This window comes from Procambarus clarkii, chromosome 17, assembly GCF_040958095.1.
Source record: "Procambarus clarkii isolate CNS0578487 chromosome 17, FALCON_Pclarkii_2.0, whole genome shotgun sequence".
In the NCBI taxonomy this organism is placed as follows: Eukaryota; Metazoa; Arthropoda; class Malacostraca; order Decapoda; family Cambaridae; genus Procambarus; species Procambarus clarkii.
The window spans coordinates 44,538,904-44,551,917 of NC_091166.1; the positions used below are offsets into that span (position 1 = coordinate 44,538,904).

Consider the following 13,014-nt stretch of genomic DNA (forward strand, 5'->3'; position numbering starts at 1 on the left):
TTCAGGAGTGAAATTTCCGACATTTCAGACATTTTGAAAACTGCAGGGGGGTTTGGGCAAAATATGACCCATCGCCGTTTTCAGTAATTGGCATATTTTCGGTATAAAAAGTCGTAATTTGAAACTGAAAATAGGTGCAGAGAGTCAGAATTCGGATAGAAAATCACGCTCAGGAGTCAAATTTCCGACATTTCAGACATTTTGAAAACTGCTGGGGGGTTTGGGCAAAATATGACCCATCGCCGTTTTCAGTAATTGGCATATTTTCGGTATAAAATTCGTAATTTGAAACTGAAAATAGGTGCAGAGATTCAGAATTCGGCTAAAAAATCAGGCTCAGGAGTCAAATTTCCGACATTTCAGACATTTTGAAAACTGCAGGGGGGTTTGGGCAAAATATGACCCATCGCCGTTTACAGAAATTGGCATATTTTCGGTATGAAACGTCGTAATTTGAAACTGAAAATAGGTGCAAAGAGTCAGAATTCGGCTCAAAAATTACGCTCAGGAGTCAAATTTCCAACATTTCAGACATTTTAAAAACTGCAGGGGGGTTTGGGTAAAATATGACCCATCGCTGTTTTCAGTAATTGGCATATTTTCGCTATAAAAAGTAGTAATTTGAAATTGAAAATAGGTGCAGAGAGTCAGAATTCGGCTCAAAAATCACGTTCAGGTGTCAAATTTCCGACATTTCAGACATTTTGAAAACTGCAGGGGGGTTTGGGCAAAATATGACCCATCGCCGTTTTCAGTAATTGGCATATTTTCGGTATAAAAAGTCGTAATTTGAAACTGAAAATAGGTGCAGAGAGTCAGAATTCGGATAAAAAATCACGTTCAGGAGTCAAATTTCCGACATTTCAGACATTTCGAAAACTGCAGGGGGGTTTAGGCAAAATATGATCCATCGCCGTTTACAGTAATTGGCATATTTTTTGGTATGAAACGTCGTAATTTGAAACTGAAAATAGGTGCAGAGAGTCAGAATTCGGCTCAAAAATCACGCTCAGGAGTCAAATTTCCGACATTTCAGACATTTCGAAAACTGCAGGGGGGTTTGGGCAAAATATGACCCATCGCCGTTTTCAGTAATTGGCATATTTTCGGTATGAAACGTCGGAATTTGAAACTGAAAATAGGTGCAGAGAGTCAGAATTCGGCTCAAAAATCAGGTTCAGGAGTCAAATTTCCGACATTTCAGACATTTTGAAAACTGCAGGGGGGTTTGGGCAAAATATGACCCATCGCCGTTTTCAGAAATTGGCATATTTTCGGTATAAAAAGTCGTAATTTGAAACTGAAAATAGGTGCAGAGAGTCAGAATTCGGATAAAAAATCACTCTCAGGAGTCAAATTTCCGATATTTCAGACATTTTGAAAACTGCAGGGGGGTTTGGGCAAAATATGACCCATCATTGTTTTCAATAATTGGCCTATTTTCGGTATGAAACGTCGTAATTTGAAACTGAAAATAGGTGCAGAGAGTCAGAATTCGGATAAAAAATCACGCTCAGGAGTCAAATTTCCGACATTTCAGACATTTCGAAAACTGAAGGGGGGTTTAGGCAAAATATGACCCATCGCCGTTTTCAGTAATTGGCATATTTTCGGAATGAAACGTCGTAATTTGAAACTGAAAATAGTTGCAGAGAGTCAGATTTCGGCTCAAAAATCACGCTCAGGTGTCAAATTCCGACATTTCAGACATTTCGAAAACTGCAGGGGGGTTTGGGCAAAATATGACCCATCGCTGTTTTCAGTAATTGGCATATTTTCGGTATGAAACGTCGTAATTTGAAACTGAAAATAGGTGCAGAGAGTCAGAATTCAGCTCAAAAATCAGGTTCAGGAGTCAGATTTCCGACATTTCAGACATTTTGAAAACTGCAGGGAGGTTTGGGCAAAATATGACCCATCGCCGTTTTCAGAAATTGGCATATTTTCGGTATAAAAATTCGTAATTTGAAACTGAAAATAGGTGCAGAGAGTCAGAATTCGGATAAAAAATCACGCTCAGGAGTCAAATTTCCGATATTTCAGACATTTTGAAAACTGCAGGGGGGTGGGGCAAAATATGACCCATCGTTGTTTTCAATAATTGGCCTATTTTCGGTATGAAACGTCGTAATTTGAAACTGAAAATAGGTGCAGAGAGTCAGAATTCGGCTCAAAAATCACGCTCAGGAGTCAAATTTCCGACATTTCAGACATTTTAAGAACTGCAGGGGGGTTTGGGCAAAATATGACCCATCGCCGTTTTCAGTAATTGGCATATTTTTGGTATGAAACCTCGTAATTTGAAACTAAAAATAGGTGCAGAGAGTCAGAATTCGGCTCAAAAATCACGCTCAGGAGTCAAATTTCCGACATTTCAGATATTTTGAAAACTGCAGGGGGGTTTGGGCAAAATATAACCCATCGCCGTTTTCAGTAATTGGCATATTTTCGGTATAAAAAGTCGTAATTTGAAACTGAAAATATTTGCAGAGAGTCAGAATTCGGCTCACAAATCCCACTCAGGAGTCAAATTTCCGACATTTCAGACATTTTGAAAACTGCACGGGGGTTTGGGCAAAATATGACCCATCGCCGTTTACAGTAATTGGCATATTTTCAGTATGAAATGTCGTAATTTGAAACTGAAAATAGGTGCAGAGAGCCAGAATTCGGCTCAAAAATCATGCTCAGGAGTCAAATTTCCGACATTTCAGACATTTTGAAAACAGCAGGGGGGTTTGGGCAAAATATGACCCATCGCCGTTTTCAGTAATTGGCATATTTTCGGTATGAAAAGTCGTAATTTGAAACTGAAAATAGGTGCAGAGAGTCAGAATTCGGCTCAAAAATCACGCTCAGGAGTCAAGTTTCCGACATTTCAGACATTTTGAAAACTGCAGGGGGGTTTTGGCAAAATATGACCCATCGCCGTTTTCAGTAATTGGCATATTTTCGGTATAAAAAGTCGTAATTTGAAACTGAAAATAGGTGCAGAGACTCAGCATTCGGATAAAAAATCACGCTCAGGAGTCAAATTTCCGACATTTCAAACATTTTGAAAACTGCAGGGGGGTTTGGGCAAAATATGACCCATCGCGGTTAACAGTAATTGGCATATTTTCGGTATGAAACGTCGTAATTTGAAACTGAAAATAGGTGCAGAGAGTCAGAATTCGGCTCAAAAATCACGCTCAGGAATCAAATTTCCGACATTTCAGACATTTTGAAAACTGCAGGGGGGTTTGGGCAAAATATGACCCATCGCCGTTTTCAGTAATTGGCAGATTTTCGGTATGAAACGTCGTAATTTGAAACTGAAAATAGGTGCAGAGAGTCAGAATTCGGCTCAAAAATCACGCTCAGGAGTCAAATTTCCGACATTTCAGACATTTTGAAAACTGCAGGGGGGTTTAGGCAAAATATGACCCATCGCCGTTTTCAGAAATTGGCATATTTTCGGTATAAAAAGTCGTAATTTGAAACTGAAAATAGATGCAGAGAGTCAGAATTCGGCTCAAAAATCACGCTCAGGAGTCAAATTTCCGACATTTCAGACATTTTGAAAACTGCAGGGGGGTTTGGGAAAAATATGACCCATCGCCGTTTACAGTAATTGGCATTTTTTCGGTATGAAACTTCGTAATTTGAAAATGAAAATAGATCCAGAGAGTCAGAATTCGGCTCAAAAATCACGCTCAAGAGTCAAATTTCCGACATTTCAGACATTTTAAAAACTGCAGGGGGGTTTGGGCAAAATATGACCCATCGCCGTTTTCAGTAATTGGCATATTTTCGGTATAAAAAGTTGTAATTTGAAACTGAAAATAGGTGCAGAGAGTCAGAATTCGGATAAAAAATCACGCTCAGGAGTCAAATTTCCGACATTTCAGACATTTTGAAAACTGCAGGGGGGTTTGGGCAAAATATGACCCGTGTCCATTTTCAGTAATTGGCATATTTTCGGTATAAAAAGTCGTAATATGAAACTGAAAATAGGTGCAGAGAGTCAGAATTCGGATAAAAAATCACGCTCAGGAGTCAAATTTCCGACATTTCAGACATTTTGAAAACTGCAGGGGGGTTTGGGCAAAATATGACCCGTGTCCATTTTCAGTAATTGGCATATTTTCGGTATAAAAAGTCGTAATATGAAACTGAAAATAGGTGCAGAGAGTCAGAATTCGGATAAAAAATCACGCTCATGAGTCAAATTTCCGACATTTCAGACATTTTAAAAACAGCAAGGGGGTTTGGTCAATATATGACCCATCGCCGTTTTTAGTAATTGGCATATTATCGGTATGAAACGTCGTAATTTGAAACTGAAAATAGGTGCAGAGAGTCAGATTTCGGATAAAAAATCACGCTCAGGAGTCAAATTTCCGACATTTCAGACATTTTGAAAACTGCAGGGGGGTTTGGGCAAAATATGACCCATCGCCGTTTTCAGTAATTGGCATATTTTCGGTATAAAAAGTCGTAATTTGAAATTGAAAATAGGTGCAGAGAGTCAGAATTCGGATAAAAAATCACGCTCAGGAGTCAAGTTTCCGACATTTCAGATATTTTGAAAACTGCAGGGGGGTTTGGGCAAAATATGACCCATCGCCGTTTTTAGTAATTGGCATATTTTCGATATAAAAATTCGTAATTTGAAACTGAAAATAGGTGCAGAGAGTCAGAATTCGGCTCAAAAATCACGCTCAGGAGTCAAATTTCCGACATTTCAGACATTTTAAGAACTGCAGGGGGGTTTGGGCAAAATATGACCCATCGCCGTTTTCAGTAATTGGCATATTTTTGGTATGAAACCTCGTAATTTGAAACTAAAAATAGGTGCAGAGAGTCAGAATTCGGCTCAAAAATCACGCTCAGGAGTCAAATTTCCGACATTTCAGATATTTTGAAAACTGCAGGGGGGTTTGGGCAAAATATAACCCATCGCCGTTTTCAGTAATTGGCATATTTTCGGTATAAAAAGTCGTAATTTGAAACTGAAAATATTTGCAGAGAGTCAGAATTCGGCTCACAAATCCCACTCAGGAGTCAAATTTCCGACATTTCAGACATTTTGAAAACTGCACGGGGGTTTGGGCAAAATATGACCCATCGCCGTTTACAGTAATTGGCATATTTTCAGTATGAAATGTCGTAATTTGAAACTGAAAATAGGTGCAGAGAGCCAGAATTCGGCTCAAAAATCATGCTCAGGAGTCAAATTTCCGACATTTCAGACATTTTGAAAACAGCAGGGGGGTTTGGGCAAAATATGACCCATCGCCGTTTTCAGTAATTGGCATATTTTCGGTATGAAAAGTCGTAATTTGAAACTGAAAATAGGTGCAGAGAGTCAGAATTCGGCTCAAAAATCACGCTCAGGAGTCAAGTTTCCGACATTTCAGACATTTTGAAAACTGCAGGGGGGTTTTGGCAAAATATGACCCATCGCCGTTTTCAGTAATTGGCATATTTTCGGTATAAAAAGTCGTAATTTGAAACTGAAAATAGGTGCAGAGACTCAGCATTCGGATAAAAAATCACGCTCAGGAGTCAAATTTCCGACATTTCAAACATTTTGAAAACTGCAGGGGGGTTTGGGCAAAATATGACCCATCGCGGTTAACAGTAATTGGCATATTTTCGGTATGAAACGTCGTAATTTGAAACTGAAAATAGGTGCAGAGAGTCAGAATTCGGCTCAAAAATCACGCTCAGGAATCAAATTTCCGACATTTCAGACATTTTGAAAACTGCAGGGGGGTTTGGGCAAAATATGACCCATCGCCGTTTTCAGTAATTGGCAGATTTTCGGTATGAAACGTCGTAATTTGAAACTGAAAATAGGTGCAGAGAGTCAGAATTCGGCTCAAAAATCACGCTCAGGAGTCAAATTTCCGACATTTCAGACATTTTGAAAACTGCAGGGGGGTTTAGGCAAAATATGACCCATCGCCGTTTTCAGAAATTGGCATATTTTCGGTATAAAAAGTCGTAATTTGAAACTGAAAATAGATGCAGAGAGTCAGAATTCGGCTCAAAAATCACGCTCAGGAGTCAAATTTCCGACATTTCAGACATTTTGAAAACTGCAGGGGGGTTTGGGAAAAATATGACCCATCGCCGTTTACAGTAATTGGCATTTTTTCGGTATGAAACTTCGTAATTTGAAAATGAAAATAGATCCAGAGAGTCAGAATTCGGCTCAAAAATCACGCTCAAGAGTCAAATTTCCGACATTTCAGACATTTTAAAAACTGCAGGGGGGTTTGGGCAAAATATGACCCATCGCCGTTTTCAGTAATTGGCATATTTTCGGTATAAAAAGTTGTAATTTGAAACTGAAAATAGGTGCAGAGAGTCAGAATTCGGATAAAAAATCACGCTCAGGAGTCAAATTTCCGACATTTCAGACATTTTGAAAACTGCAGGGGGGTTTGGGCAAAATATGACCCGTGTCCATTTTCAGTAATTGGCATATTTTCGGTATAAAAAGTCGTAATATGAAACTGAAAATAGGTGCAGAGAGTCAGAATTCGGATAAAAAATCACGCTCAGGAGTCAAATTTCCGACATTTCAGACATTTTGAAAACTGCAGGGGGGTTTGGGCAAAATATGACCCGTGTCCATTTTCAGTAATTGGCATATTTTCGGTATAAAAAGTCGTAATATGAAACTGAAAATAGGTGCAGAGAGTCAGAATTCGGATAAAAAATCACGCTCATGAGTCAAATTTCCGACATTTCAGACATTTTAAAAACAGCAAGGGGGTTTGGTCAATATATGACCCATCGCCGTTTTTAGTAATTGGCATATTATCGGTATGAAACGTCGTAATTTGAAACTGAAAATAGGTGCAGAGAGTCAGATTTCGGATAAAAAATCACGCTCAGGAGTCAAATTTCCGACATTTCAGACATTTTGAAAACTGCAGGGGGGTTTGGGCAAAATATGACCCATCGCCGTTTTCAGTAATTGGCATATTTTCGGTATAAAAAGTCGTAATTTGAAATTGAAAATAGGTGCAGAGAGTCAGAATTCGGATAAAAAATCACGCTCAGGAGTCAAGTTTCCGACATTTCAGATATTTTGAAAACTGCAGGGGGGTTTGGGCAAAATATGACCCATCGCCGTTTTTAGTAATTGGCATATTTTCGATATAAAAATTCGTAATTTGAAACTGAAAATAGGTGCAAAGAGTCAGAATTCGGATAAAAAATCACGCTCAGGAGTCAAATTTCCGACATTTCAGACATTTTGAAAACTGCAGGGGGGTTTGGGCAAAATATGACCCATCGCCGTTTACAGTAATTGGCATATTTTCGGTATGAAACGTCGTAATTTGAAACTGAAAATAGGTGCAGAGAGTCAGAATTCGGCTCAAAAAATCACGCTCAGGAGTCAAATTTCCGACATTTCCGACATTTTGAAAACTGCAAGGGGGATTAGGCAAAATATGACCCATCGCCGTTTTCAGTAATTGGCATATTTTCGGTATAAAAAGTCGTAATTTGAAACTGAAAATAGGTGCAGAGAGTCAGAATTCGGCTCAAAAATCACGCTCAGGAGTCAAATTTCCGACATTTCAGACATTTTGAAAACTGCAGGGTGTTTGGGCAAAATATGACCCATCGCCGTTTACAGTAATTGGCATATTTTCGGTATGAAACGTCGTAATTTGAAACTGAAAATAGGTGCAGAGAGTCTGAATTCGGCTCAAAAATCACGCTCAGGAGTCAAATTTCCGACATTTCAGACATTTTGAAAACTGCAAGGGGGTTTGGGCAAAATATGACCCATCGCCGTTTTCAGTAATTGGCATATTTTCGGTATAAAAAGTCGTAATTTGAAACTGAAAATAGGTGCAGAGAGTCAGAATTGGGCTCAAAAATCACGCTCAGGAGTCAAATTTCCGACATTTCAGACATTTTGAAAACTGCAGGGGGGTTTGGGCAAAATATGACCCATCGCCGTTTTCAGTAATAGGCATATTTTCGGTATAAAAAGTCGTAATTTGAAACTGAAAATAGGTGCAGAGAGTCAGAATTCGGATAAAAAATCACGCTCAGGAGTCAAATTTCCGACATTTCAGACATTTCGAAAACTGCAGGGGGGTTTAGGCAAAATATGACCCATCGCCGTTTTCAGTAATTGGCATATTTTCGGTATGAAACGTCGTAATTTGAAACTGAAAATAGGTGCAGAGAGTCAGAATTCGGCTCAAAAATCACGCTCAGGAGTCAAATTTCCGACATTTCAGACATTTTGAAAACTGCAGGGGGGTTTGGGCAAAATATGACCCATCGCCGTTTTCAGTAATTGGCATATTTTCGGTATGAAAAGTCGTAATTTGAAACTGAAAATAGGTGCAGAGAGTCAGAATTCGGCTCAAAAATCACGTTCAGGAGTCAAATTTCCGACATTTCAGACATTTTGAAAACTGCAGGGAGGTTTGGGCAAAATATGACCCATCGCGGTTTACAGTAATTGGCATATTTTCGGTATGAAACGTCGTAATTTGAAACTGAAAATAGGTGCAGAGAGTCAGAATTCGGTTCAAAAATCACGCTCAGGAGTCAAATTTCCGACATTTCAGACATTTTAAAAACTGCAGGGGGGTTTGGGCAAAATATGACCCATCGCCGTTTTCAGTAATTGGCATATTTTCGGTATGAAAAGTCGTAATTTGAAACTGAAAATAGGTGCAGAGAGTCAGAATTCGGATAAAAAATCACGCTCAGGAGTCAAATTTCCGACATTTCAGACATTTTGAAAACTGCAGGGGGGTTTGGGCAAAATATGACCCATCGCCGTTTTCAGTAATTGGCATATTTTCGGTATGAAACGTCGTAATTTGAAACTGAAAATAGGTGCAGAGAGTCAGAATTCGGCTCAAAAATCACGCTCAGGAGTCAAATTTCCGACATTTCAGACATTTTGAAAACTGCAGGGGGGTTTGGGCAAAATATGACCCATCGCCGTTTTCAGTAATTGGCATATTTTCGGTATAAAAAGTCGTAATTTGAAACTGAAAATAGGTGCAGAGAGTCAGAATTCGGCTCAAAAATCACGTTCAGGAGTCAAATTTCCGACATTTCAGACATTTTGAAAACTGCAGGGGGGTTTGGGCAAAATATGACCCATCGCCGTTTACAGTAATTGGCATATTTTCGGTATGAAACGTCGTAATTTGAAACTGAAAATAGGTGCAGAGAGTCAGAATTCGGCTCAAAAATCACGCTCAGGAGTCAAATTTCCGACATTTCAGACATTTTGAAAACTGCAGGGGGGTTTGGGCAAAATATGACCCATCGCAGTTTTCAGTAATTGGCATATTTTCGGTATAAAAATTCGTAATTTGAAACTGAAAATAGGTGCAGAGAGTCAGAATTTGGGCAAAAAAATCACGCTCAGGAGTCAAATTTCCGACATTTTGAAAACTGCAGAAGGGTTTGGGCAAAATATGACCCATCGCCGTTTTCAGTAATTGGCATATTTTCGGTATAAAAAGTCGTAATTTGAAACTGAAAATAGGTGCAGAGAGCCAGAATTCGGATAAAAAATCACGCTCAGGAGTCAAATTTCCGATATTTCAGACATTTTGAAAACTGCAGGGGGGTTTGGGCAAAATATGACCCATCGTTGTTTTCAATAATTGGCCTATTTTCGGTATGAAACGTCGTAATTTGAAACTGAAAATAGGTGCAGAGAGTCAGAATTCGGCTCACAAATCCCACTCAGGAGTCAAATTTCCGACATTTCAGACATTTTGAAAACTGCACGGGGGTTTGGGCAAAATATGACCCATCGCCGTTTACAGTAATTGGCATATTTTCGGTATGAAACGTCGTAATTTGAAACTGAAAATAGGTGCAGAGAGCCAGAATTCGGCTCAAAAATCACGCTCAGGAGTCAAATTTCCGACATTTCAGACATTTTGAAAACAGCAGGGGGGTTTGGGCAAAATATGACCCATCGCCGTTTTCAGTAATTGGCATATTTTCGGTATGAAAAGTCGTAATTTGAAACTGAAAATAGGTGCAGAGACTCAGCATTCGGATAAAAAATCACGCTCAGGAGTCAAATTTCCGACATTTCAGACATTTTGAAAACTGCAGGGAGGTTTGGGCAAAATATGACCCATCGCGGTTTACAGTAATTGGCATATTTTCGGTATGAAACGTCGTAATTTGAAACTGAAAATAGGTGCAGAGAGTCAGAATTCGGTTCAAAAATCACGCTCAGGAGTCAAATTTCCGACATTTCAGACATTTTAAAAACTGCAGGGGGGTTGGGCAAAATATGACCCATCGCCGTTTTCAGTAATTGGCATATTTTCGGTATGAAAAGTCGTAATTTGAAACTGAAAATAGGTGCAGAGAGTCAGAATTCGGATAAAAAATCACGCTCAGGAGTCAAATTTCCGACATTTCAGACATTTTGAAAACTGCAGGGGGGTTTGGGCAAAATATGACCCATCGCCGTTTTCAGTAATTGGCATATTTTCGGTATGAAACGTCGTAATTTGAAACTGAAAATAGGTGCAGAGAGTCAGAATTCGGCTCAAAAATCACGCTCAGGAGTCAAATTTCCGACATTTCAGACATTTTGAAAACTGCAGGGGGGTTTGGGCAAAATATGACCCATCGCCGTTTTCAGTAATTGGCATATTTTCGGTATAAAAAGTCGTAATTTGAAACTGAAAATAGGTGCAGAGAGTCAGAATTCGGCTCAAAAATCACGTTCAGGAGTCAAATTTCCGACATTTCAGACATTTTGAAAACTGCAGGGGGGTTTGGGCAAAATATGACCCATCGCCGTTTACAGTAATTGGCATATTTTCGGTATGAAACGTCGTAATTTGAAACTGAAAATAGGTGCAGAGAGTCAGAATTCGGCTCAAAAATCACGCTCAGGAGTCAAATTTCCGACATTTCAGACATTTTGAAAACTGCAGGGGGGTTTGGGCAAAATATGACCCATCGCAGTTTTCAGTAATTGGCATATTTTCGGTATAAAAATTCGTAATTTGAAACTGAAAATAGGTGCAGAGAGTCAGAATTTGGGCAAAAAAATCACGCTCAGGAGTCAAATTTCCGACATTTTGAAAACTGCAGAAGGGTTTGGGCAAAATATGACCCATCGCCGTTTTCAGTAATTGGCATATTTTCGGTATGAAACGTCGTAATTTGAAACTGAAAATAGGTGCAGAGAGTCAGAATTCGGATAAAAATTCACGCTCTGGAGTCAAATTTCCGAGCTTCCAGGTGGTACAGCTACCAGGTGGTACAGCTCCCAGGTGGTACAGCCCCCCAGGTGGTACAGCCCCCCAGGTGGTACAGCTCCCAGGGGGTACAGCCCGCCAGGTGGTACAGCTCCCAGGTGGTACAGCCCGCCAGGTGGTACAGCCCCCCAGGTGGTACAGCTCCCAGGTGGTACAGCCCGCCAGGTGGTACAGCTCCCAGGTGGTACAGCCCCCCAGGTGGTACAGCCCTCCAGGTGGTACAGCCCCCCAGGTGGTACAGCCCCCCAGGTGGTACAGCTCCCAGGTGGTACAGCCCGCCAGGTGGTACTGCTCCCAGGTGGTACAGCCCCCCAGGTGGTACAGCCCCCCAGGTGGTACACCTCCCAGGTGGTAGAGCCCGCCAGGTGGTACAGCTCCCAGGTGGTACAGCCCGCCAGGTGGTACAGCCCCCCAGGTGGTACACCTCCCAGGTGGCACAGCCCGCCAGGTGGTACAGCTACCAGGTGGTACAGCCCGCCAGGTGGTACAGCCCGCTAGGTGGTACAGCCCGCCAGGTGGTACAGCCCGCCAGGTGGTACAGCCCGCCAGGTGGTACAGCCCGCCAGGTGGTACAGCTACCAGGTGGTACAGCCCGCCAGGTGGTACAGCTCCCAGGTGGTACAGCCCTCCAGGTGGTACAGCCCGCCAGGTGGTACAGCCCCCCAGGTGGTACAGCCCGCCAGGTGGTACAGCTCCCAGGTGGTACAGCCCCCCAGGTGGTACACCTCCCAGGTGGTACAGCCCGCCAGGTGGAACAGCTACCAGGTGGTACAGCCCGCCAGGTGGTACAGCCCGCCAGGTGGTACAGCCCGCCAGGTGGTACAGCCCGCCAGGTGGTACAGCCCGCCAGGTGGTACAGCCCTCCAGGTGGTACAGCTCCCAGGTGGTACAGCCCGCCAGGTGGTACAGCTCCCAGGTGGTACCGCCCGCCAGGTGGTTCAGCCCGCCAGGTGGTACAGCCCGCCAGGTGGTACAGCTACCAGGTGGTACAGCCCCCCAGGTGGTACAGCTCCCAGGTGGTACAGCCCGCCAGGTGGTACAGCTACCAGGTGGTACCGCCCGTTAGGTGGTACAGCCCGCCAGGTGGTACAGCCCGCCAGGTGGTACAGCCCGCCAGGTGGTACCGCCCGTCAGGTGGTACAACCCGCCAGGTGGTACAGCCCGTCAGGTGGTACAACCCGCCAGGTGGTACCGCCCGTCAGGTGGTACAGCCCGCCAGGTGGTACAGCCCGCCAGGTGGTACAGCCCGCCAGGTGGTACCGCCCGTCAGGTGGTACAGCCCGCCAGGTGGTACAGCCCGCCAGGTGGTACAGCCCGCCAGGTGGTACAGCCCGCCAGGTGGTACAGCTCCCAGGTGGTACAGCTCCCAGGTGGTACAGCTCCCAGGTGGTACAGCCCGCCAGGTGGTACAGCCCCCAGGTGGTACAGCCCGCCAGGTGGTACAGCCCGTCAGGGGTCGCTGCCACGAGGACCTTGACTCGTAGCCTTCACTTCCGGCTGTAAATATATTGTTCAATGGGTGTCCCACCCACCACCTCCACCCATACCCCGCCCACCACCCATAACTCACACAACACAGCCCACCACCACCGCCCACCTACACCCGCGTACAGTGACACGCCCTCGCCAGCTCCCGCGTACATACAGAGTAGCGGCGTGAGGGCCAGTAGTATGCCGGCCTTGCGCCCGTAGCGTTGTGAACAGTGTGCTCCCTGGTGACCTGACCTGGTGC

The 13,014-nt window shown here is 42.9% G+C and overlaps 1 protein-coding gene across 1 annotated transcript in view; it reads left to right on the forward strand.

Annotated features, from left to right (window-relative positions):
• Nucleotides 1–12,766, forward strand: part of LOC138365684 (uncharacterized) — a 66,190-nt gene extending 53,424 nt beyond the window's left edge. Inside the window, exon 2 of the mRNA XM_069326175.1 lies at nt 11,259–12,766. Coding sequence (XP_069182276.1) covers nt 11,259–12,766 — 1,508 coding nt within the window. The remainder of the gene's footprint in view (nt 1–11,258) is intronic.
• The last annotated feature ends 248 nt before the right edge of the window (nt 12,767–13,014 follow it).